Genomic DNA, 27,340 nt, shown 5'->3' with positions numbered 1-27,340 from the left:
CATTATACCTCAGTAGATACTCTAAACTTTTACCCTATCTCAGCCCATTCTCCCTTACTCATTAGAGCACCTCAGGTTCTACTTCACTGAAAATATGAAGGCTTTCAGGTGAGAACTCCTTAACTTTTTGCTTTCCTTTCTGTAGATGTATTTAAACCTCATATTTATCACTTTAGTTTCTGGTGTTTCATTCAAACTCTTGAAACTATCAGTCCAAACTCTTAGTGACTAAAACTTGAACAAACTTCAGTAAAAACAGATTATTCTTTGGAAGGATGCTAGCAGAATTGAGGAAAGTGCTGAATAACTGAGTATCCGGAAGACAAGAGCCAACATACACCTGAGGACTTCTCAGGGAATGGAAACACCCATGATATGTTCTTATTCTCTGGTTTTCTTCTCCTCTGTGTATCAGTTACAGTGTTTTCTACTGAAAACCACTTTTCTCCAGATGGCAGGGGACCCCCTGTTTTAGTCAGAATTGGCTTAACTTGATCAAATAAACGCCCATGAGTCAGTTATTTTTACCTAGTTGTGTGAGATCTTGGCTGCTCATTCACACTGCCGCATGGTTAGAGTGTGCTGGCAGCTGTTCCCCCCAAAAGAGAATTGCAGTTAGAAGAGTACAGTAGCTGTAGAGAAATCACTTATACAGTATTTCTCTTATAAAAGCCTAATGTTATTGCCTGGATTAATATTCTGTCTCTCCACATCTTTCTCTGACAGTTTATTTCCGTAGTCTTCCTTGTTCATTTCTCAGCTGTGTACTCTGTTTTCCACTTTGATACTACATTGAAGCTACTCACAAACATACTTAAGAAACCTTTTTTGTTCCTATTTAATCTTTTGGAAATATTTGACATTAACTATTCATTCTTTTTTGAGCTCTTTTTTCTTACTTACTCCCCGCTGTCATTTCCTACCCTTATTTCTCAAGTGCTTGCTTTTATTTTCTTTTATTTTCTCTTATTTTTCTAGCCCTTTAGATGTCTGTGTCCCCAGGCTTTCTGTTCTAGAGCTTTTTCTCAGGGTAACTTCATTTAAATCCATGGCTTTAAATACCATCAAACACTGATGACTCCCAAATCTGTATACTGAGTCCAATCTCTTTGACCTTTCTTATTATTGTGCCTAATAAATGTCACCTATGTAGATACGACATGATTATCTGTTAGGTACCCTATAAACCAGATTCGGACACTTTATTTTTCATTTCATTGAATAGAACCACCATCTAAGCTAGAAACCTAAAATTTTTCTAAAATTCTTGTATCTCCTTTCATTCTGCTACCATGTTTAGTTGTTTTTTTATTTTAAAGATTTCATTTATTTATTTGAGAGAGAGAATGAGAGAGAGAGAGAGAGCTTGAGATGGGGGAGGGTCAGAGGGAGAAGCAGACTCCCCGCTGAGCAGGGAGCCCGATGCAGGACTCGATCCGGGGACTCCAGGATCATGACCTGAGCCAAAGGCAGTCGCTTAACCAACTGAGCCACCCAGGCGCCCCTACCATGTTTATTTGTGCACCAGGTCTCTAAGATTATATCTTGCTTATTTTTCTCACGTTTATTCTCTTCAGTTTTATTTCTTGCTGTGTTAGTGTCCTAACCAGTCTCCCTGTTGTTAGTTTTCATGTAAAAATCTTTTGTTCTTTTCCAGTAGTGTCTAAGACTCCTTTTAACATCCTTAGCCTGTCAAATACTTTAGAGATTCTTTATCCCACAAAGCCATTCATGACCCATTATATATTATGTCATAATCTGGTCCCTTTCTTCTTTTCAGGTCTCATCCTGGATCCTAGATTAGATATACAGAAAGTTTCAGTACCAGATTTTAGATCCTAGAGGGAGAACTAACCTGTGCATCATCCTCTGGTCAAGAACCCAGGTTTAAACTTAGCATGTCACAGTTCTGAGGTTTAGTTCTACTCATTCTTTACCACTTTGTGGACTTTTTTTTTTTTTTAAAGTAACATATATCATCAACTCCTAAAGCTTTTTAAGGTTCTTGGGCTTTTTAGGCTTCAGGATAATTGGCCCTTAATTAGTGTTAGCCATACTGTATGCTTTCTTAATTAAATTTCAGTTAGTAATTAGCCTTGTTCTCTTAGAATTGGAACTAGTCTATAGAGAAGAAAGTTTTGAGGCAAAGGAAGACTATATTTTATAGGGTTATGGGCTTTTCTGAAATTCCTTGATACGATTTTGAGTTAACAAGTTTGCAGGTATTAATATATGAGATTTAACATTTTAAATTTTCTCTTATAGATATCTTCAGGAAGTAGGTTACACAGATACAATATTAGATGTACGGTCTCAGCGGGTAAGGTCATTACTTGGACTATCCAATTCAGAACCAAATGGATCAGTAGAAACAAAGAACTTAGAACAGATCCTGAATGGAGGTGAATCTCCTAAGCAAAAAGGACAAGAAATCAAAAGGTATGACCTGTACTTATAGGTTAACATTGCTTATATAATGGGTACTGTGAATCTCTTTAATTTCTTGTTACTACTGTTAACAATTTTTAAAGCAGGTAGAGTTCAGATTTAAAGACTTCCCCTCCTACATGGTACCATGGGCAAATAAATTTTCTGTTTAGGTGCTTTTTAAATTGATCTATCTTAAGTTGTGATACCAGGAAATTGGCTATAGTTCTGAAATAGGTGCAAAATTTAAATTTCAATTTGAGAGTAATTTCATGTAGTTCAGAGCTATTTTAACATCCTGATTTAAATTTTTGCTAGGGTATTTTCAGTAAATTATAATGGTACTCTATAACTGGACTAGCAATGGTTACTTACACACAAGTATGAAAGAAACAAGGTTTTGTGTTATGTTTGGGCTCAGAAAGCCACCAGTTATACTTTTTAAAATTTAATGTCTTTACTGAGATAAAATTCACATACTGTATACATTTCTGCCATTTAAAATATGTAGTTTGTTTTTAGGATATTCAGAGTCTCTCAGCCATCATCATAGTCTTAGTTTTGAAAATACTCATCCCCAAAAGGAACCCCATTCTCACTAGCCAACACTCCCCATTCTCCCCTGCATTCCTTTCACCACCAACCCTAGGTAACCACTAATCTACTTTATGTTTCTATAGATTCCCTATTCTGAACATTTCATATAAATGGTTATTTTGTGAGTGGCTTCTTTACCTTAGCATAATATTTTTTAGGCTTCATCCGTGTGTCAGTGATTCATTCCTTTTTATTGCCAAATAATATTCTGTTCTATGGTTATATCACATTTTGTTCATCCATTCCTTGTCCATTTGTTGGGTTTGTGGATTGGTTCTACATTTTGAAATAGAGACTAATGCTACTTTGAACACTGGTGTCCATGTTTTCAGTTTTTTGGGGTTTATACTCAGGAATGGAATTTTTGAGTCATATGGTAACTCTGTGTTTACCTTGTCGAGGAAGTTCCAAACTCTTTTCCAAAGTGGCTAAAACTATTTTACATTCCCACCAGAAATTTCTTCATGTCCTCATCAAAATTTGATGTTTTCTATCAGATGTACCTTTGGTTAATACAGACTTGATAAATCAAGGTATTAATAAGTAGGTAGAACTTTTTTTTTTTTTTAACTCCCCCCACTAAATATCACCTTGAAAACAAGTTTTCTGGAAAGACATAGAAAAGAAAAAGATAATGGAAAGAAACTAACATTGAGTTCCTTTAGAGCTTAAGAAATGAATAATATGTATAGTTTAAAAACTAGCATTATTTCTGCAATATATGTTAAGAAAAAAAGAAAGAAGAAGAAGAAGAAGGTAGCAGGAGGGGAAGAATGAAGGGGGGGAAATCGGAGGGGTAGACGAACCATGAGAGACGATGGACTCTGAAAAACAAACTGAGGGTTCTAGAGGGGAGGGGGGCGGGAGGATGGGTTAGCCTGGTGATGGGTATTGAGGAGGGCACATTCTGTATGGAGCACTGGGTGTTATGCACAAACAATGAATCATGGAACACTACATCTAAAACTAATGATGTAATGTATGGGGATTAACATAAGAATAAAAAAAAAGAATAAAAAAAAAAAACTAGCATTATTTCATACCTTAGCTGTATTTCGTGATATTATGCTTTTGTTTAAAACATGTACTAAAAATTTCAAGTTAACATAAGCCTTTGCTTTAGGGTTTTTATTTCTGAGAAATAAGGTCTCTTCAGTAACATTTGACATCAGATAGAGCTCTTACTTTCTTTACTTTGGATTTCAGGAAGCATGGAATATTTTTGTGGTATAAGATAAAAAGCAAAGTACTATGCATTTTTAAGCTTGTTAGCTAATCAGGCTAAGTAGTTCATAGAATTTATAAATATTTAGAGGACTGCAGTTCAGCACACCTGAATCTGAATTAAATCTCCACACCAGACTTAATTTTCTTGTAAAGCTTCTTGCCTTTGCAAGATTAAGACCTTAATATGTTTCTTTTCTGTTGTGTTTAAAAAACACATGAGATCTATCCTCTTAACAGTTTTTAAAGTATACTGTGCAGTATTGTTAACCATAAGCACAATGTTGTAGAGTACACCTCTAGAACTTTTTCATCTTTCATGACTGAAACTCTATACCTATTAAATAGCAACTCCCTGTTTCCTCTTCCTATCAGCCCCTGGCAACCACCATTCAACTTTGTTTCTATGAGTGACTGCTTTAAATACTTCATGAGGGCGCCTGGGTGGCTCAGTCGTTAAGCGTCTGCCTTCGGCTCAGGTCATGATCCCAGGGTCCTGGGATCGAGTCCCACATCGGGCTCCCTGCTCAGCAGGAAGCCCTCTTCTCCCTCTCCCGCTCCCCCTGCTTGTGTTCCTGCTCTCGCTATCAATCTGTCAAATAAATAAATAAAATCTTTTAAAAAAAAAAAAATAAATAAATACTTCATGAAGTGGAATCATGTAGTGTTTGTCCTTCTTTGACCGCCTTATTTCACTTAGCATAATGTCATGAAGGTTCAGCAGTGTTGTAGCATATGACAAAATTTCATTTTTTATGGCTGAGTAATATTCCATTGCATGTATATACCACATTTTTTTTTATCCATTCATGTGTCCATAGATGTTTAGGTAATAGTTGTTCTTAAGGCTGATTTCCATCTTAATGAGTATGGTTACATATTCTGAATCTGCACTAATGTAAGTATGTGTGTTTCAGCTATTATTCGGGCCTTTGAAAACTCCTCCAAGAATGAGGGAAATGATCTAACATGTTGAGGTTTTTAGCAGAAGGGTGTTTATCACATTCTTATTTATAATAGTAAAAAGTTAGAAGCAATCTTTTTTTAAATTTTTTTATCTTAGATTTTATTTATTTATTTGACAGAGAGAGACACAGCAAGAGAGGGAACACAAGCAGGGGGAGTGGGAGAGGAAGAAGCAGGCTTCCCACCGAGCAGGGAGCCCGATGCAGGGCTCGATCCCAGGACCCTGGGATCATGACCTGAGCCGAAGGCAGATGCTTAACCGACTGAGCCACGCAGGCGCCACAGTTAGAAGCAATCTTAATGTTTAACAGTAGAGCAATGGTAAATTTTAGATCATATTATTAGAGGCAGTATGCTTAATGGTTTAGAATCTGAATTCTGAGGAGGATTTTAAATTGTGACTTTGCCACTTATTAGCTATGACTTCGGGCAAGATATTTAACCTTCCTGTGCCTCAGTTTCCTCACTTGTAAAATAGTGATGGTAGGGTTAATGTGAAGAAGAAATGAATTAATAGGGGAGCATTTAGAATAATGCCTGGCACATAGTAAGTGCTAGCTATGATGAAATATTGTGTATCCTGTATTGAAATGTGACCCTACCAGAGTAATATTTACTAGACTCTGCTGAGTGAATGTCACTCTTGTATTTGTTGGCTTATTGTAGCAGGGGTGTTGAGCATGCATAGTGCGTTGTGTCACAAAGCATCTACTTTATGAGGATTCATGGGAGGACAGAATTCTCTTAGATCTTGCAACTGGGAAAAGCTTTGCTGCTTTTTAATAATTGGTTTGATTTACCTGTGAACCTCCAGTAGTTGCGCCCTTTTTCTTTTTATCGTGTTTGGAATCTTCCCATATTTGTGCCCTGCATACATGCTTCTCCACCCCCCACTGACTTTTAGCCTTTTACTTACCAACCTTGCCCTTGGCTTCTCTTTTATTTTCTCCTCATCTGGACATTTTAATTTTTTTACTCCGTTGATTTTCTTTTTACAGTGAGAGAGGATAGTAAATAAATAGTTGGCAAAGAAAAAAAAAACTGTTACAAAATCCATAAAGACTTTTTCTTAAGCATGATGGATTAATAAAACCACATTTTAGTTGTGTGCCTTCTGGAACCTCTGTTAGAATTACAGTTAAAGACTTTTTAAGATGCATTAACACATAAGAACAAAAAAACTGAATATGTAGAAAAAATGAGAGGATGTACTGTACATCAGATAGGGTCAGTTTAACAATTATGGAAGTTGGGAAGAATGTGGAGGAATATTACATGCCTTAAATCTAAGGACATTCAGGAGCAATAATAAGAAAAGGAACAAGCCAATTAAAATCATAAAATGCCAGCAAAGCTCCAAAGGCTAAGGAATTAGAGGTATCAGATACATCTGGATTGGATTTAGAGGGGGTTATGATTGGAATATTGGTTTAAAGTTTATGTAAGAGGTAGTTAGAATCTCAGATCTCTTCTTTTATCCTGTGTAGCAAGCTGAACACCCCTCCACCTATGGTGGTATATTTTCCAGTGAAGCTGAACCATGATTTGTGATTTCTTAAGAAATAAAGCAACTCTAGGATAGAATCTACTTAACTGGAAACAGAAGGATTATCTGAATCTCCAGCTGAGCAGTGAAATCCCCTGTTTTCTTCTAGTATTTGGCTTCTGGTATGTTTGCATGGGTCTTACCCCTTCCAGGCAGAATGTTGAAATTTATCACATTAAATAGAAAAGACTTAATGGTACTGACAGTTGGGATCTGCCAGTGAAGTGGTGAGCCTCTGTCCTATCATGCAGAAGTGAAGCCAGCTGCTTTGGCAAAACCTCAGCCATCTAATACATACAGTTAGCTTTTTGGTGCCTCACTCTTAAAGGTGAACATTTTAGGAAAGACTTTAATACGGAAATTGGAGATAAAGGAAGCAAAGAAAAAAGGAACTCAGAAAACAGGGAGCACAAAAACAAAACAAAAAGAAAACAGGGAGCAGATTTTCAAAACTATAATTACTCTTCTGAAAAGACTGAGAGAAGATAATACCTCTACAAAACAAATAGGATGTTATTTGGTGGTGGACATTAAGGAGGGCATGGGATGTAATGAGCACTGGATATTATATAAACTGATGAATCACTGAACTCTACCTCTGAAACTAATAATACATTATGTTAATTAATTGAATTTAAAAAGCTCTAAAAATTCAATCAGAAATCAAAAAAGAGCTATTAGTAAAAAGTGTGATAGAAATAATTTCCACATAAAACTTAGAGGATAAGGTTGAAGAATCACCCCCCCCACCCCCACCCTCCGAAAAGAGAAAAGGGGAAAGAGGAAATGGGACTGAAAAGATAGGAAAATTCAGAGATCAGTTCAGTAGGGCCAACATCTGACTAGGAGTTCAGAGAGAAGAAGTAAAATGCTCTTGAAAAGAAATTAGTAATAAAAGGAAATTTTCTATAATACATTTACAGAATGTTAATTTTCAAGGATGTTTCCAGATTGAAAGGATTCTTCCCAATTACACTATAAAATTAATTAAGAAAAAAAAAACACAAAGGCCATCATCCTGAATGCTAAAAAGAAGCATCTCAAAAGAAACAGCATGCAAGTAGGGTAAAGTCTCAGACCCTTCATAGTCCGTGGTGGCTTTAATTTTCATTTTCCTAAAGACTGATGATGTTGAGCATCATTTTATGCCATCTGTGTAACTTTTGATACAGTGTCTATTTGAATAATGTTCCCATTTTTGTTTTGTTACTGTTATTTAAGCGTTCTTTATATATTCTGGACACAGGTGGTCTTCATCAAATATGTGACTTGCAAATATCCTCTCCCAATCTGTAGGCTTTTCTTTAAGTTCTCTTAACAGTATCTTTTGAAGAACGAAGTTTTTAATTTTGGGAAGTCTGATTCATTTTCTTTTATGGGTTGTGTTCTATTTGTCCTTTAAAGCCATGCAAATGTATTGCTGTGATGAAATACAATTTTAAAGGGATTCCTGGGTGACTCAGTCGGTTAAGCGTCTGCCTTGGGCTTGGGTCCTGATCCCAGGGTCCTGGGATTGAGTCCCACATCGGGCCCTTGCTCAGCGGGGAGCCTGCTTCTTCTGCCTCAGCTTCCCCTGCTCGTGCTCTCTCTCTCTCTCTCTGACAAATAAATAAAATCTTTAAAAAAAAAATACAGTTTTAAAAACTTAAAACATGAGTTTCACTTTAGAGACAGACATTTCTTTCCTTTTTTTTTTTTTTTTAAAGATTTTATTTATTTATTTGAGAGAGAGAGAATGAGAGAGAGCACATGGGAGGGGGGAGGGTCAGAGGGAGAAGCAGACTCCCTGCCGAGCAGGGAGCCTGATGCGGGACTCGATCCCGGGACTCCAGGATCATGACCTGAGCCGAAGGCAGTCGCTTAACCAACTGAGCCATCCAGGCGCCCTTCCTTTTTTTTTTTTTTTTTTTTTTTTTTAAGATTTAGGGCACCTGGGTGGCTCAGTCGGTTAAGCATCTGCCTTCAGCTCAGGTCATGATCCCAGGGTCCTGGGATCAAGTACTGCATCGGGCTCCTTGCTCCTCAGGGAGCCTGCTTCTCCCTCTGCCTCTGCCTCTCTCTCTCTCTCTCTCTGTCTCTCATGAATAAATAAAATCTAAAAAAAAAAAAAAAGATTTATTTGAGAAAAGGAGAGAACTAAAGGGAGAGAGCAAGCACAAGTAGGGGGGCAGAGGGAGAGGGCGAAGAAGCTCCCCAGTGAGCAGGGAGCCCAACATGGGACGTGATCCAGTGTCAGATGCTCAATCTACAGAGCCACCCAGTGCCCCTGTTGTCGATTTCAGCTCAGGTCATGATTTCAGGGTCTTGAGATCAAGCCCTGCAATGGGGGCTCTGCCCTGGGCATGGAGCCTACTTAAGATTCTCTCTTTCCCTCTCCCTTTCCCCCTCCCTCCCCACCTTAAAGAAAAAAAAAGTCTGAATTGTATTGTGTCCTTAGAAACAATCAGGGAGGGGCAAAACCTTCAAATTTTAGATGATTATTCTTTTTGGTACCAAAAGATCATCTAGTTCAACCCAAACAGTTTTAGGTAAAGAAATTGTGGCTAAAAGGTTTAAGTGACTTGGCCAAATTCAGTCATCTGGTTAATGGGAGAGCAGAGACTTTTAATGTGAAAGTCTGTGTTGGGCTGAAATTTCCACTGTTCTTTTGCTTTGTTATTAGAAATTTTTTTATTTTTATTTTTTAAAGATTTTATTTATTTATTTTGACAGATGGCGAGAGAGGGAACATGAGCAGGGGGAGTGGGAGAGGGAGAAGGAGGCTTCCCAGTGAGCAGAGAGCCCGACGTGGGGCTTGATCCCAGAACCCTGGGATCATGATCCGAGCAAAAGGCAGACGCTTAACGACTGAGCCACCCAGGGGCCCCTGTTATTAGCCATTTAAACAACTTTTTGAAAACCCTTTTTTGTACATAGAAAGGAATTCAGATTACAGTTTAAAAAATGACTTTATAGGTAGATTAAAACAGATTATCATTATTACCTATTGAATGATTCTGAAGGACTTGAAAATATTTCTTTAGTGTATTAAGAATCCTGTTTTCTAGGTAAGAAAATCTGTGAAATGGATTGGAATAGCTATATCTGATTTATCCCATAACTTTAAATCTGGGCAGGTTTTAGTCTTCAGACATTTGGGCCTCTATAAGAGGTTGTACAGCTATAAGAAATGCTAAGTTTAGCTTGCTTGCTTATGATGGCTTTATTTTGAGAAATAATACCACATTTGAGTGTCCGTTACTATAAGATTTTGATAGAGTAATTACTCAAAGTATTTTGGCCAGTAAACATTGGAGAAGCTTAACAGAGCAGTCACTTTTACTTTAGAAAACATAATCTTCAAAACATTATTTTCTTGGGTTAAATTCTTAGGCAGTACATTATAAATAGCTTATCGTTTGAATCTCTATACTACTTTCAAATACTGTTTTAAAATAGGAACCAGAAATATTAGAATTAACCATTGGAATATTTGGATTCATCTTTTTCCCCTTTGACAGGCCCTCTGGTGATGTTCTTGAGACATTCAATTTTTTAGAAAATGCTGATGACAGTGATGAAGAAGAGGAAAATGACATGATTGAAGGCATCCCAGAAGGAAAAGATAAACATCGGATAAATAAACACAAAGTAGGAACTCAATTTTTAATTTTTATTAGCTAAAATAAATATACACATGTATTGGAATAGAAATTTTCAAGATGTCTTAAGTTACATTGGGAGTGATTTTTTTTTTTTAATTTTTTTTTTTTAAGATTTTATTTATTCATGAGAGACAGAGAGAGGCAGAGGGGAAGCAGGCTCCCAAGGAGCAGGGAGCCCGATGTGGGACTCCATCCCAGGACCCTGGGATCATGACCTGAGCTGAAGGCAGACGCTTAACCATCTGAGCCACCCAGGCGCTCCGGGAGTGATTTTTTTTTTTATCATCTTGAAAGTTTTTTATATTGTCAGTTCTTATTATCACCCATGTATTGTAGAAATTATTATTTTCTGTATCATTCACTAAATGGCAAAAAGGGGTCTGTTTTGGGCACCTGGGTGGCTCGGTTGTTGGGCATCTGCCTTTGGCTCAGGTCATGATCCCAGGGTCCTGGGATTGAGCTCAGCATCGGGCTCCCTGTTCGGCAGGAGGCCTGCTTCTCCCTCTCCCACTCCCCTTGCTTGTGTTCCCTCTCTCGCTGTGTCTCTCTCTGTCAAATAAATAAAATCTTAAAAAGGGGGGGGGGGTCTGTTTTTATAGAACTAGTCTGACTGTTTGAAACTTTAAAAAAACAAAAACAAAAAACCATCTTCTCCATTCCTGCTACAATTAAGAATCACTGCTGAAGACTGTCTCTTTATGTAAAGTAAACAGGTGATAAATAAACAGGGATACTCCCACTCTGGGTGAGGGAGTAAACTATGGATTATAAATGTACGTGTCCACATTTTTGTTTTTTGATAAGGATTAATAAAAATTTACTTTTACTCATAACCTAAGAAACTGAATTACCAATTTTATCAGTGATGTGGGTTAGCTTTAAGAGTATACACAGATTAGATGATCTGTTTATGAATTATCACAGTAGCATAGAGTATTTCGTGTATCTAAAAAAAAGTACATAGGTTAAATTTTGGTTCCTTGGGATGTTCTTGTTCCTCAAGAAAAGTTTCTAGGCTATTAAAGCAGTTTTCAACGTTCCTGTCACATTTCATGTATGCAACATACTCATGTGTAACATGGGTAAATGGAGATTTTTGACCCCCCCTTTTTTTCCTTGGGAGCCAAAGTACTATTATTATCACAGCTATTGACTTAAGATCAGTTAATATCCTTTTTTTTTTTTTTTTAAAGATTTTATTTATTTATTTATTTATTAGAGAGCGAACGAGAAACAGCATGAGAGGGGAGAGGGTCAGAGGGAGAAACAGGCTCCCCGCTGAGCCGGGAGCTCGATGTGGGACTCGATCCCAGGACTCCGGGATCATGACGTGAGCTGAAGGCAGTCGCTTAACCAACTGAGCCACCCAGGCACCCAAGATCAGTTAATATCCTTAACCAGCTATGCCATATAGCCCTGTGAATTATGGATTACATATGCAGTTCTCAGTGAGTGAAGTCAGTTCAACACAATGTATCAGAATGTAAGTGAGTGAAAGAGTCTATAAATAGGGGTAATTGTGAATCTATTATAATTAAAGAACTTAGCTATTTTTTAATTAGTATTTTAACTGTTTTTTACAACCAGATTACTTGAATCACATCTTACAGTAATCTTCACATGGCACTATTAAGAACCATTTATATAGGGTATAATTTGGGATTGGTGAAATAAATGGAAAATCTAAAATTTTGTATATGTAAGTAATTTAAAAATTGGAGTGCAAATATAAAGATAAATGTGTGAAAACATATAAAGGACTCCTTTAAAATCTAAGATAAAAGTAATTCTTGGCTTATGTTCCATTTACAGATAGGTAATGAAGGTTTAGCTGCTGACCTAACTGATGATCCTGATACTGAGGAAGCACTGAAAGAATTTGATTTTTTAGTGACTGCTGAAGACGGTGAAGGAGCTGGAGAAGCACGGAGTTCAGGGGATGGCACAGAATGGGGTAAGGTGATAAAGAAATATGGGGGTGGGAGAATAGTTTTTAAAGATGTATTGGTATTGAATATTATATGTGGAATGTGAGTATTTCAGTGTATGATGGCAGTTGAACAAGAGCAAGGGTATTTTGCACCAATTTGTTTAGATTTGGTGACAAAACTATTGTTTAATATATGACTTTTGGTGGATTTTGATTTTTGAAACTTATCTTGAATTAAAGTTGAAAGAAATCCAATTTCTTTTCTCTTAGCAAATGAAAAAAAAACATGTATATAGTTTTAAACATTCTCATTATTTAATTTGGTAATGAATCTAGGTTTAAAGATTTAACTCTTTTGTTACGCCCTTACAATGTTACCTGACTTATTGCTAGAAAGTAATAAAGCTACTAATCCTGAATTATAGCTTCACATTGAACAAGGTTTAGTGAAGGTATTAAACTTTACTACATATAATATTTAGTGTGCATATGTAAGGGCCTAGCCTTTGGAAATGGTATGTAATGCTAATAATCCAGCCATAACTAAAAGCAAACAATTGTATTTATACAGGGTTAAAAACCCCATTAGAAAATAGAAGTATAAAAATTATATTAAGATAGTAGCTGAGGTCCACTCTCTTGTGCATTCAGTCAGCTTTTAGTACCAGCATGTTATCTGGCAGGTTTACAGTGTTTACAGAGCTTTATGGGAGAAGGTTACTAAGTACCTTAATGCACATTTCAAATGAACACCAAAGTTGCTTAGTTACTAGGAGGAGGAATTATCACGAGCTACTTAAAAACTATTTTGGTGATGGGGAACACATGTTATTTAAAAATGCCTCATTTGTGTATTGAAACTGAATTTGCTAATAGCAGGAGAAACAAAACCTAATAGGTAATATAATTATTTACTATCCTGATAACAATTCATGTACTTAAAAATCTGAATTTTGGTACCAGCTTTCTTATTGATTATAATTCTCAAGCATTGTTTCAGACCTTTACTTATTTCTTCTTCTAATTGGAAAGAGAAGAGGCACATTAGTGGAAAATAGGAAAAACTTCAGAATTACTTTCTAGACTTTGAATATACATTTTTGTACTTACTTGGAAATGGCTGTATTCTAGTTTACTTTTCTTAAGAATTAGCATTGCTCAGGGGGCACGATAAAAGTATCAAAGTTTTCTTTAAGCTTCTTTGTGCAACCCATTCAGTATTGGAAATACTTAATTTTTTTCCCCAGTAGTTTCTAAAGTACTGGGTTTTTTTTCCCCAGGTTATTTTATAATTATATAAATGCATTTAAATTATATAAATATATAATTATTTTATAACTTGTGTATTTTAGGAGTTCTAGAAACCCACACATACCTGTGAAGAAGAAATTAAAAATAACCTATAATGGCACTTTCTATAGAGAATCATGGTTAACATTTATATATATATACATATCTGTTTTTATTTAAGGAAAGATTTTTGCTTAGTGCCAATTTATAACCCACGCTTTTCACCTAATACATTGTTCTTCTGCAACAGCATTTTTAATAGCTTCATAATATTCTGTCAGTATGTTCCATTATTTAATTGGGGCTTTACTGATGAATATTTAGATTATTTTCAGTAAGGAAAATAATCAGCAATTTTCAAATATCTGTGTAGCTAAATCTTGGCATATAACCATTCCTGCTTTCTTTGCCTAAAATTGCTGGAAGTTTAACTGTTAGTCAAAAGAATATATAAAAATTTCAGGAATTTATTTTGTATAAAATGGCATTATTTCCTTAATAATGAAATACCATATGGTGTACAGTCGATTGGGACTTCTGTCCAAAGACTTTTGGCTCTAGAGCAGTTTCAAAAGCAGACCTAAATAGTGAATGGTAACTGTAAAACATTATTCACTTTTACTATTACTATTTGAGAGTGACCTGAATCTTTGTGTAAATGGAAGTAACTGAAAGTCTTTTCCTTCTAGATGAGACTGAACCATCTTTAAAGCATTTTAAGTTCTTTAGAAAGAAAAGAACAAAATTGTTCAAGTAGTTTCTTTCCTTAACAAGTGAAAACTGTCAAAGGATTTCTGAATTTTTCATTTCTACTCAACAGGTGCTATATTCAGTTTTTCCAAAACAAAGAGGAGGGATATAAAAATATACCTTTATTTAACTCATTTGCTTAAATTTGAATTTACTTACAAATGGGAAGGTGGCAGTTTTTGAGATTTAAATTATTGAGTAAAAGACTTTTTTTTGTTATTTTTTTGTTTTTAGTAAGTAATGTATCCTAATGAAACATATCATATCCCAGTATTCACCCACAGTGGGTAATCTGTTGTGTTTTTTTTGTAATAAAATAAAAAAGAGTAGAAATCTCAGATATTCTAATTTTGAATACTTTTATCCTATAAAACATCATTGCTTTTTAGGAAGCTTTTAAATCCTATTTTTCTTTTCTCATCTACATTAGGTAGTCTAAATTTAATTTTGGTAGGTTTTAGTTCTTATAATCAAAAATAACAGTAGGCATTTCTAATTTTGCTATTTCTCTCATGGAGACTTGGCATTTTAAGCATGTTTGGTTATTTTCTCCTCTACTTTGAAACTGTGATTTGTGGAAATTTATAGGACTACCAAATGTAATTAGTACCTGAATGTTTGTATTTAAATATAATGGATTGGATAATTAAAGTACTGAATATTTGCATAAAGTGAAGTTAGTTACATTTTTATGCTACATTAAGTAGATTTATGTAATTCCTCTGCTCTGATAGTTAGAATTACCATAGTAGAATTCTATGTTTTTGTGGTTTGAGTTTTTAAGGGTTATTTTTTTGTGTGTGCATATTTGTGTTTTCTTTTAAACAAAAAAGTTCCCCTAACTGATTCAACCTCATTTCTTGGTATTTTTTCCCCCTAGATTTTTAAAAAACAGAATTAATATGTAGAAGATTATGCTGCCTCTTCCCTTTTGCTCTTAACTATTTCTTATAAGCAATATCAAATCAGCTGTTATTACAGGCAAGTTTCAGGATGTTTTTTGTGCACATATGCATTCACCAACCTGTTCTTTGCACTGCTTTCAGTTAACCTTTGTTTTCTAGACTTTAGGTTATCTTGCAAGTAATATTTGTTTTTTTCCCCTTAAGACTTATCCTTTTCATTCCCTTTTGCTTTTTCACTCCAGTACCCTTTGCTACTTGAATTAGAGTTACTCACAGCTTTATTTTTTCTACAGAGGTCTTTAAAAAAACTGTTGGGCTATCTTACTAAAATTTTCTGTCCTATGGAATTACCTATGTAAAGTTTATACCACTTAAGCTTTTTTTTTTTCTTCTTCTTTCTGTAGGTTTAAAAATGTGTCAATTTGGCTTACTCTAAGTGGTCACTTTTAAAAATTGCTAGTTTTATTAAGATGAATGCAAATGATTCGTTCTTTAGATTACTTTTTTGGGGGGAGTATCCAGTGAGTTCACAGAATAATTTCTGATACAGCACAGTTTTCAGTAAACTTCATGATTAGAGTACACAAAAAGTGAATTTTCTCTTTAAATCAGTATTACTACAATATTACAAACAGTACTACAATTTGCAGATTTCACAGATAATCTCATGTGTAAGTTTCAATCTTTAGCAGCCTAGTTTTAAGTAATTCAAGTTGGCAAATTAACTTAAAGCTTTGAATTTAGCTTTTTACATAATGACTGCCTAAGATCATAGGTATATCCATAGGGGAGAAAGTGATAACAATTATAGTAGGAAAGGCTCAAGGTACAGTAAGTAATAGAATTTCTACATGCCATTCAAATATGAGAATTTCTTATATTTACTATATCAATCTATAAGGGGGAAAAACTGCTTTTTTATGTCCACTCAGTGGATTAAGTCAGTGAGGCCTAGGCAGTTTTACAAGACTTGTGATCTGGAATATAATGAGTTATCAAAAATTTAGCAAGTATGTTTTCCCTAAAATCTCACTATTCTGTCAGTCCTGTTGATGGACTTAGCCTGTGTGTTTTGGTATAATTTTTATTTAGTAACATGGTTACATAAATTCATAGTTGTTACTCTGTAACAGAATGTTAAACTTTCTAATAACATGGCTGTTTTAAAACTAAACAAATGAAGGGAAAACCCTTAATACTTAAAGTAATTCTAATAGACTTATTTTTATTCTGCTTCTTTTTAATGCTGTTTTTCTTCTAGTTTACTACAGAGTAAAATTTTTCCAGGCACAAGTATTTACTTAAAATAAATATAGATTTGCTATTCAGCTAAAATAGCTGAAGTTTCATCTTTAGCAGATGTACAGCACTCACTGTATGTTTTCACTTCTCCATGCTTGTCACTGCTTTTATCATACCCTAAAAAAAATCAACTCAAAAAATTCTTCAGTGGAATTTGAGTTTTGTTTTTTTGTTTTTTTTTGCTAATCTTAGTTGTAGACCAATGGAAGAAGGTAATGAGATGTTGAACTATTTGGGTGGGGTGGGGGCCGAGGTGGGATTCTCTGAATGCTTTGTATGTATTATTGGAGACAATGTATTTTGGAACTATATGTATGTATTATATTGGACTAGAATGCCTCTCCATTAGTATAGTTATCCCGTGCATGCAGAATCAGTGTGACAGAAGGTGCATGAATATTTTCATCAATAAAATGGCACTGACCTTTCCAGCTTGCACTCTTATGAGTAGTTCGCATGTAATTCATTCATTTGCTTTCATGATGCTGGCTGAATAAATTTTATGAACATTTTTATAAAGATGCAGTGATCTATTTTGTATAACATTAATTTTCTAATGTCAGTCCATTGAATATTAGTCATTGAAAGAATAATAACCTTCAAATTTGTGATTCATAGAAATGAAGCACCATTTAACTGTTAGTATTAACTGTTTAGAAACTTATGAGATGGGCATTTAGAGTTTGAGTTGTGAATACCAAAACTGAAACTGCACCTTTAAAGTATTTTGGGTATATGCTGTTAGTACATTTTTATTATGACTATGTAAAGCTATAACAGTTTACTGCCAACAGCTTGCATTGCCAACTGCTGATTTTTTTTCTTTTAATAATATGCTGCATGTAGATAAAGATGACCTCTCCCCACCTACTGAGGTTTGGGATGTAGACCAGGGACTAATAAGTAAACTGAAGGAACAGTACAAGAAGGAACGAAAGGGGAAGAAAGGGGTGAAGAGTAAGTGCAGATTCTATTATAATTTTTGTATACCAATCTTTGAGAAAAAAATTCTTCAACTCTTGTTTTTTTTTGTGTGTGTACCTTTTTTTGGTTTCATAAGGGGGCAACTAACTTTAAACTTCGTTGTATAATTGAAATTTATTTGAATATAACTTAGGATGTGTTATTAATCAAGTGAAAAATCATTTTAAATAATGTTAATAAGGATGAAGGAAAGATTTCAAGGAAGGTTTTTTTTAGCTTTAAAAAGTTTACCAAATTGTAAGGACTTACTGGCCTTGGAATTAAAAGTAACAAATTTGTTCAAAAGGGAGAAAGTATAAATTTCCTTATTTTTGATAAATAGGGTGTTACAGCTATAACCATCTCCTCTTCAGGGTACATTTCTTAGTTTGGGAATCCTTAAATACAGTGAATATAAAAGCCCTTTTCATCGTTGCTGCTTTCTGGCCTTAATCCAACAGTAAACGGGGAGGGCAGCAGAAAAATCTCTCCTGGGTAGTATTTTCTTGACTACTCTGGTGGAAGGATAGTAGAAAGGGTAGTGATGGCAGTAAGGTTTGTTTGGTCTCTAGTTGAGTAACTTCTTTTCACAGGACTTTCACTATGTTGTATCTGACCAATGTACTATAAAAGTATGAACTTAACTGTAGCACTTCTCAAAGATATAATTCATTTCCATTTTGTGAATCAAACTTTGAAAACAGCCGCATGAAAAGCATCTTCAGACCTTTGAGTATTAAATGAAGAAACTTGAAGCTTATTTTGGGGAAACATTATTTTGAACTGGCCGTTGATAATTGCTAGTCTCACTTTTTTGACTATGTCAAGGACAAAGTGATGGCAAAGGCTAAAACCGTATAGGCATTCTTTTCATATTCCTTTGTCTGGTGACAGATTAGTTTATAAAATGGCAGGTGTAACGGAAATGGGTGTAAGTTTTTTTTTTAGTAGAACTTTTTAAATGGTTTAATTTATTGTGGAAGCTAATAAGGGGAGTTTTGGGGACTTGTTACACAGTTTTCTTTTATAAAATTATGCTAATTTGCTGTGCATGTGAATGAAAAGAAATTGTACTCTAAGAAGTTTCAGATTATACAGTGAATTGCTTATTGTATTTAAAAACATTTAGTGCTGGGCAGGGGCTGTGTTCGGCTCTAACATCATTTACCTATATAATTCATGCATGTTTAGTATAAAAGTACTTTTGCATGATTGACTATTCGAATATAGACATGACGACATTAGAATTTTGGGGTTTAGGTCTTTTTAATGAAATGTAGTTTATTTTAATATTAGATTACTGGGGCGCCTGGGTGGCTCAGTCGTTAAGCGTCTGCCTTCTGCTCAGGTCATGATCCCAGGGTCCTGGGATCGAGCCCCGCATCGGGCTCCCTGCTCCGTGGGAAGCCTGCTCCTCCCTCTCCCATTCCCCTTGCTTGTGTTCCCTCTCTTGCTATGTCTCTCTCTGTCAAATAAATAAATAAAATCTTAAAAAAATAGATTAGATTACGTATTTTATGTATGCTGTTCATGAACTGACTCATCTGCTGAAGGTTTCTTTAGAAAATGTTAGATAATGTTGCTTTAATTTAAAATATAAATACCCCATATTCCCCCTGATATGATTAGATCTATACCTTTTTGAGGTTTAGAAAATAAGATATAAATCAGTTGAAGGTCATTTTTACTTGTAGGCTTTAAATGTTCCTAAAAAATGTTATACCTGCATCTCTAAGAAATATTAGAAACAAATGAACTGAAACTAAAATTCAAAACCCCCATAAAATTTTAATTTACTAAACTTTTAAAAATAGGACCATAGTATGAACAAGTTTGTTATTTGCCTATTTAGCTGACAATATATAGAAGACATCATTTCATGTCAATAAATATTCCTCTGTGTAACATGTTTTTAGTTTTAACCAAACTATCTTGTTAAATATAAGATTGGAGAATTATGTGAAGTGGGCAAAAGGGGATTGCTGTGATATAAATTAGGAGCTGGGGCTTGCAGAGGCTCTCATTTCTCAATACTGTTTTATTATCTAGGTATGTGCTGTATTATTTAGCCAGGTCCTTTTAATTTTGGTTTTATGTCTTTTTTTTTTTAAGATTTTATTTATTTGAGAGAGAGAGAGAGAGCGTGAGAAGGGGGAGGGGGAGGGTCAGAGGGAGAAGCAGACTCCGCACTGAGCAGGGAGCCTGATGTGGGACTCGATCCTGGGATTCCAGGATCATGACCTGAGCCGAAGGCAGTCGCTTAACCAACTGAGCTACCCAGGCGCCCTGTTTATTTTTTTAAAAAAGGAACTAACTTTGTTTATATAACCGTAAAAATAATACATGCTTGTTACTCAGACAGTATAAGAAGTATAATATATAGAAACAAAAAGAAAAATGTAAAAAACACCCACAGTCTTAATACTTAGAGATTAATATTTGACACATATCTTTACAACTTTTTCTAAGTGTTGTCTTTTATATAAACCTCATTTTTAATTTTTTAACAAAGATATGTTATTTTTAATTCATTTTGTCTTAAGTGTTTCACAGTCATCTGAAAAAAGATATAATTTTAATGGTTACATAGTTTTGCAGTTGGTAGATTTAACCTAGCCTCCATTAGTTAGACCTTTAGATTATTTCTCATTTTTAATGTTTTTACAGATGTCAGTGTCTTAAGGTTACCTGTGTATATAGATATAAAGATGAGGTTTCCAGTAAGATGTCTTCAGGAATAAATTAGGAGTAATGTGTTTCTTTTTACACTTAATTGTGAATTTAAATAATACCTTTTTGCTCTTGAATATATCAAGTTCAGTATGAACATGTTGGCTCTGAATCCCTGATATGAAGATAAAACTTAAGGAAATAAAAAACATTTTTTCAGTTGATGGATCATAACTTCTGTCTTAATCTAGGTAGATCATCATATTGATACAAAGATATAATTATACATGAAAAGGATAATTGATGAATTTTCTTCTTAATAGCTTCTTTGTTGAGTTTTATTCTGATATTTTATTAGAGCTTTGTACAAGATAGAATAATTCATAAACTGTAGTCTTGATTTCTTTATTTCCTTTATTACAAAATGTGAATGAGTTATAACCACTGGATCATAATGCTACATTTCTACAGATTTTTTTCTAGCTTCTTAGAGGGAAGAAAATTATTTGCTGATTTTACCATGTAGATTCAGCAGATGTAACCCAACCTAAATGCTTTTTTTTTTTTAATGGAAAGAAAAAAATGGTGAGAATATCAGCTTTTTAACTTTGTAAAGACTCAACCATGATTTGACTCTTAAATGGAAAGAATTCTAAAACTTGGAGCTGAGAAACTAGTGGTTATTTGTCTTTTAACTTGTTTACTTCGCTACACCTTTCTTTTTTTCCACCTGAGGCAAAAGAAAATGACTTACATGTGACACCTTTGCCTTGGATTGTAGATACAATTCAGTATTAATTTTATGCTAAGTGATGTATACTTAGGAGATATACTTTATTAATACTTCTAAAAGTAAAGACCATGGAACGAAAGAGACTTGATGCAGTTATTTTGTTCTCAGGCTTCAAAAGTGTTAAGATTCCTTTTCTTTTTAACTTTTTATTGACATAATTTCATACTTAAGGAAAAGTACAATTGCAAGAATAGTACAAAGAATTCCAGGTAATTTTCACTCAGATCCCCCAGTTGTCAACATTTTACCGCATTTGCTTTATTCTTTCTCTCTGTAAATATATACATTTATTATTTTGAATAGTTCAAAAAATGAGTAGGTTGCAGACATGTTGTTCCTTAAATGGTTTAGCATGTTACTTGACAACAAAAACATCCTCTTAAGTGACCACAGTACAGTGATGAAAATCAGGAAATTAAATGATACAGTACTGTTATCTGACCTACAACTCCGTTTTCTTTTATTCTTTAATAATTTCTAAGGGTTCTGTAATTGGGGAAGGGAGTTGGAGAGGTTCTAAATTTATTGTTACGTTAAAATTTTGGTCTGGCAGGATTTTTCTAGAGAGGTTTTTGATGGTCTCCATTTTGCTCTGTTTTATACCTCAGTAAAAACGTGTAAATCAATAACAAAAATCAGTGTGTAGCATCTAGAGTAAGTGTGAAGCATCTGAAATTTGAAACCTTGAGTTAGAATATGAGGAAGGAGTTAAAAAATTTTTAAGACTTCTTTGATTTTTGTCTTTCGGGTTTTCAACTTGGAAAGTTTAAATTGTGGATTGTGACATGTTTTCTTTTATAGATGCTCTTATTCTATGGCTTATTGTTATTCCTATGCTATTTAAGACCTTTAAAATTGATGCTTATTAAAATTAGATTATTTCATATATTCAAACGATTTATAGGCTTTTCCCATTTCAAAGACTCACATTCTGAGAATATATATGTTTACAGTTCTGGTTCTTAGTGAATGAATGAACTTGTCTTAGTTTTCCTCATGATTGTCATTGGTCCTAATTTTCCTGTCTTTTCCATGTATAGAATATGATTGTCATTCCCCTTCCTTACTGATGTTACAGAATTGCTACACATCCTTTGACTTGTCAATACATTGGAAAAGGAAAGTCTTTTAACTTTTTCAATATTTTTAAAATATAAATTATGAGTTAGTGTCCCTGGATTGTTTTCTAGTTTTTTAAAAAATTTTATATTAGTGTTTGTCACTTGTTATTCCAGATCCAAGATGATAAACCATCACCAGAAAATGTATATTTTTGTCAAGTGTGACTTTTGTCCTAATGTCTGTATATTGGACATTTTAACATTTAAGGAGAAATTATTTTTTTGTAGCAGTAACTTTTAGTAGGCTTTTAAAAACAACTTGGTGCACACTATAAAATATCTTTGATATATATATTTTTTAAAGATTTTATTTATTTATTTGAGAGAGAGAGAATGAGAGAGAGAACACATGAGAGGGGATAGGGTCAGAGGACGAAGCAGACTCCCTGCCGAGCAAGGAGCCGATGCGGGACTCGATCCAGGGACTCCAGGATCATGACCTGAGCCGAAGGCAGTCGCCCAACCAACTGAGCCACCCAGGCGCCCCTCTTTGATATTTTTAAAAAGACTTTATTTATTTACGAGAGAGAGAGAGAGCCTACACACGAGCCCAGGAAGGGTCAGAGGGAGGTAGAGAGTCTCAAGCAGACTCCTTGCTGAGTGTGGAGCCCCACACTGGGCTCAGTCAGTTCCATGACCCTGAGTTCATAACCTGAGCTGAAATCAAGAGTCAGCCGCTTAACCCATTGAGTCACCCAGGTGCCCCAAATATCTGATATTTAAGCTGCTTCTGTTTAGGAGAGAGTATAAATTTGAAGAGTCTATAAAACAGTTAAGTATTCTCTCTCTTGCATCAAATCAAAGACAAAAAACAGTTGTCTCATATTAAAGGGTTGCAGTTGGTTTTCTATTTCCTATTTTAATTTCACATCTTATTTTACTTATGTATGTATGTATGTATGCATGCACGGGAACCCAACACGGGGTTTAAACTCACGACCCTGAGATCAAGACCTGAACTGAGATCCAGAGTCAGACACTTAACTGACTGAACCACCCAGCAGCCCACTTTCACACTTTTAAAACAGACCGTTCAGTTCAGCTCAGATTTCTTTTCTTTTCCCTCCCCCTAAGACAATACTTTAACTTAGACATTTTGACAAGGGTCAGAAAGTATCAGATTGATACTCTTCGAATCAGTACACTTTTTAAAACTACGGAATCACTTTGTAGCTGAACTAGTTTTTTCTTATTATTATTGTGATTTTTTTTTTTTTAAGATGATAGTTTTCATGTGAAAGCTTTATTTTAATTAGAACAATAGTCAGAAAATAGCACAGATGTAGCAAACATGACATAACTAAATCCTTATTTTAAAATAAACTTATCGGGGCACCTGGATGGCTCAGTCTGTTAAGTGTCTGCCTTTGGCTCAGGTCATGATCCCAGAGTCCTGGGATGGAGCCCCGCATCAGGCTCCCTGCTCAGCCAGGAGCCTGCTTCTTTCTCTGTCCCTCTCCCCCACTCATGCTCTCTCTGTCTCTCTCTCAAATAAGTAAGATATTAAAAAAAAGCAAACAAACCTATCTTTTCCAGATTGGCTGCTTAACAGTTGCTTTCACTGTAGAATATAAGGTTTGATTAACAAAGGGGGCCACTTAGGGAAAATGTTAGATTCAGTAAAAAAGTACTTTAGTACTTACAGTAATAGTCTATAGAAAGATAAATTCCATTAAGTCCTGAATATGTATGTTTGAGAATAAGTATGGGTTTATTAAAAACACAAACATAGGAGACATCAGTCCATAGTTTGGCTTATACATGCTATAATTAGTACGTTTTTCATTGTCCTGTCATCTGTTTAGAAGATTGTACATTTAGAAGATTTGATAGTCATGGTTAAGAGGTAGGTGGGTTGTTTGATAATTCAGAGTAGTAAAAAAGTTTTTCTTGGGGCACCTGGGTGGCTCAGTCCATTAAGCATACGACTCTTGATTTCGGCTCAGGTCATGATCTCAGGGTCATGAGATTGGGCCCTCTGTCAGGCTCTGCATTGAGCATGGAGCCTGCTTGGGATATCTCTTTCTCCCTCTCCCTCTGATCCTTCCCCCCCCCCCCCACACTCACCTAAAAAAAAAAGTTTTTCTTTTTTTTTTTTTTTAAGATTTTATTTATTTATTTGAGACAGAGAGAATGAGAGAGAGAGAGCACATGAGAGGGGGGACGGTCAGAGGGAGAAGCAGGCTCCCTGCCGAGCAGGGAGCCCGATGCGGGACTCAATCCAGGGACTCCAGGATCATGACCTGAGCCGAAGGCAGTCGCTTAACCAACTGAGCCACCGAGGCGCCCAAAAAAAAGTTTTTCTTGATGTTAAGTTAGATAAAGTATTTCTCCTATAAAGTCCAACAATAATTAAGAATCCGTTTTTATTTAATAAATGCTTAATGAGTTTTCATTTAGGGCCTTGAATATTTTTATAATTGTAATATTCTTTACACTAATACATTTACAGTTTTTTCTTACTGCTGCTAATTAGACTTCAGATTTATTTGAAATTGCATTTTGTTACATTTATTATATTTAGAATATTGGATAGATTTAGAAAGAGAATGAAGACACATTAAATTTGTAGTTGAAAGGTATTCTACAAACTAGGGGCTACATAAGACTGTTATATCTGGTTATGAAATCTGCTTTTATCTTTTAGCAGCTTTTGGGCAACTAGAATTAAAGCAGGGTTCTTACATCGTCTCCTGAACTTGGCACTGTGCCACACAAAGACTAATGTTTGGCTATAGTATGAAAAAATAATTACAGTTATTACACAATTTGGGACCTTCAGTTTAAACAAAAACTTTCATGTTATCTCCTATTTTCCTTTTCTTCCATGTTTCTCAGTCTGTGTGTTCAGGAAGATTATGACTTCACATGTGTAATAAAACTTTTTTTCTCATCTTTATTATTTTTGACATTAGCTCTCATGAAATTACCTGTAAGATAATATCTGATAAAGTAAAATGTTATGGTACATACAGTATAATAAGAATGAGCAGGGAAAGATCAGCAAAGGCTTCATAGAGGAGAGCTGGAACTAGTTTGAAGGTATAGGTAGAACTGTGGTAAGTTGCAGTGCATGTTAGAGATAGAACTTGTATGTGTGTGTGTCATAAGGAAACTTCTTTGAGTCTAGAATCAGGAAGATTTATGTTGTGAAGCATTAAAAGATGAGATTAGATAGGAAAAATAGGATCAGATCAGGAAGCACATGCAGGGTAAAGTAAAAGATTTTAGTTACCTAAATGGAGCTGGGAGTTAGGAAAACTAATTAGGAATCTATGGCAGTAATTGATAAGAATGAAAGCTTTGATTAGAATAAAGTCAACAGGGTAGATTAACCTGAAGTATAATAAAGGGGAATTTTTTTTTCTTGGTAGTGAAAATTCATTTAACCCCCCCCCCCTTTTTACAGTTGAGGAATTAAAAAAAAAAAGATTATTTTTAGTTAATGTGGAGGGGGGGTGTGCAGAGGGAGAGGGAGAATCTCAGGCAGACTCCCGAGTGAGCATGGAGCTGAATGTGGGGCTGAGCCCCACAATCCCAAGATCATGACCTGAGCCAAAATCGAAAGCGGGATGCTTAACCTACAGAGCCACCCAGGTGCCCCTACAAGTTGAAGAGGAATTACTAAAATGTAGTTGCGGAATTTTAAGATTAGAAACCAGAGCAATGGTGGTGATACTTTTAAGTGGAAAGGTTATAATGGAGAGCTATTTTGTGAGTAAGAATGACAATTTCTTTTATGTCGAATTTAACTGATGGTTAGACTTCCAATTGGCAGTTTTTCATTTGTTAGAGAATTTGTTTGCAGTCACTCAGTGTCAGGGAGAAAATCCTCAAATAATCCCCATAATAATTATTTTAGAAAATTCAGACTATTTGACATACTGCCTACTTTCACGCAGAAGTAAAGATACATAAGCATTTCTGAGAAATGAGGGATTACTGTTAAGCTGATAAATGTATAAGATTTCACCGATTTCCATTAATTCTTAACATCTCACTGCCTAATATTTTGTTAGGGTACATAGATGAATGATAGTTCCTATAGAGTTACTAATATTCTAATAGCCATAATGAAATTTAATAATTATGTAGCTAATTAGTCCATTAATGTTGGCATTAGTACATACAAGGTCATTGACTATAAAATATTTTCTTTTGTCTTTTCAAATTATTTTTTCTGACGTTCTTAAAACTGTTTTCTTTTAAAATACTTAAGAGAAATAGTTCTTCTGTCATTCCTGAAGTTCAGAGTTAAAGTTCAAAAGCAGATGCTTTCGAGTTTTATATAATTTGGCCTGAATTATCTGAGCAACAGCTGAAATTCTCCCTTTAAATTTATGACCCATGACAGTGTTGACTTTTCATACTATTATGAGAATCTGAGAGCACTCATGGGTAAATGAGACTTTTCAAATTTGGGAAAAGTGAAAAAAAAAATTTGAGAAAAATTGGGGTTGCTTTGTTAATGACACTTTTGTGTAAATGTGGCAGAAAAATATCCACATAAACACCAGGGAAATTCAGTTGTTTGTTGCCCTCTCATATAAAAATCATGTGTACTTATTTGTTAACTTTTTAAGATAGTGAATTAAATTGGAAAAAAACTCATGTTTTATTCTGTATTGTTAAACATTAATCTTAAACACCAAAATTTCCTTTTATTTTAAGGGTATCTGTATCTGTGAGCTTACAGAACTTTGGTTGAGTGACAGTAGACTCAGTTTTATATATAGATATAAAACATAGTAGATACATATTTCTCCACAGAAATTGTGAATATATTAAGTATTTAAATATTTTTAATATTTTTGGAGGGATGGTTTCGGAAACTGAAGATACATTTATCTGAGATTTTTATAACTGGAACTTCTGAAAAATAGCCTGTTTTGTTAGTAAATTAGTTTTAAAGGCTGCTAGCAAGTCAGGTGGTATCCATTAAATGAACCTCTAGCGCTGACATTAATTTACAGGTGTCAACAGGACAAAACTCTATGACCTGATAGCTAATCTGAGAGATAAATTGCCCCTCATCCCTTCAGGACTTTTTTTTTTGTAAGAGAGGTGGTGGTGGGGGGGAGAATCTTAAGCAGGTTCCGAGTTGTGTGGGGCTCGATCTTACAACCCTGAGATCATGACCTGAGCAAAATCAAGAGTTGGATGCTTAGCCAACTGAGCCACCCAGGTGCCTTTGCCTTCTAATCAGGCAGGG

General features: G+C 34.9%; 1 protein-coding gene across 5 annotated transcripts in view; it reads left to right on the top strand.

Moving 5' to 3' along the window:
- Positions 1-27,340, top strand: part of STRN3 (striatin 3) — a 107,430-nt gene that overhangs the window by 56,115 nt on the left and 23,975 nt on the right. For 3 of the 5 annotated variants that reach the window (XR_010405134.1, XM_045900670.3, XM_045900671.3), the window contains exons 5-8: positions 2,266-2,439; positions 10,261-10,390; positions 12,217-12,358; positions 17,428-17,538. Coding sequence is in view for 4 of the 5 variants with exons in the window: in XM_045900670.3 (XP_045756626.1) it covers positions 2,266-2,439; positions 10,261-10,390; positions 12,217-12,358; positions 17,428-17,538 (557 nt within the window). In the remaining variant the exon portion in view is untranslated. The remainder of the gene's footprint in view (positions 1-2,265; positions 2,440-10,260; positions 10,391-12,216; positions 12,359-17,427; positions 17,539-27,340) is intronic. The other 2 variants (XM_045900672.3, XM_045900673.3) reach the window with 1 other exon arrangement.

This window comes from Mirounga angustirostris, unplaced genomic scaffold (assembly GCF_029215605.1).
Source record: "Mirounga angustirostris isolate CCGP_5_RB_7025 unplaced genomic scaffold, mMirAng1.0.hap1 SCAF_9, whole genome shotgun sequence".
NCBI lineage: Eukaryota > Metazoa > Chordata > Mammalia > Carnivora > Phocidae > Mirounga > Mirounga angustirostris.
This window is presented reverse-complemented; position numbering and strand designations above follow the sequence as displayed.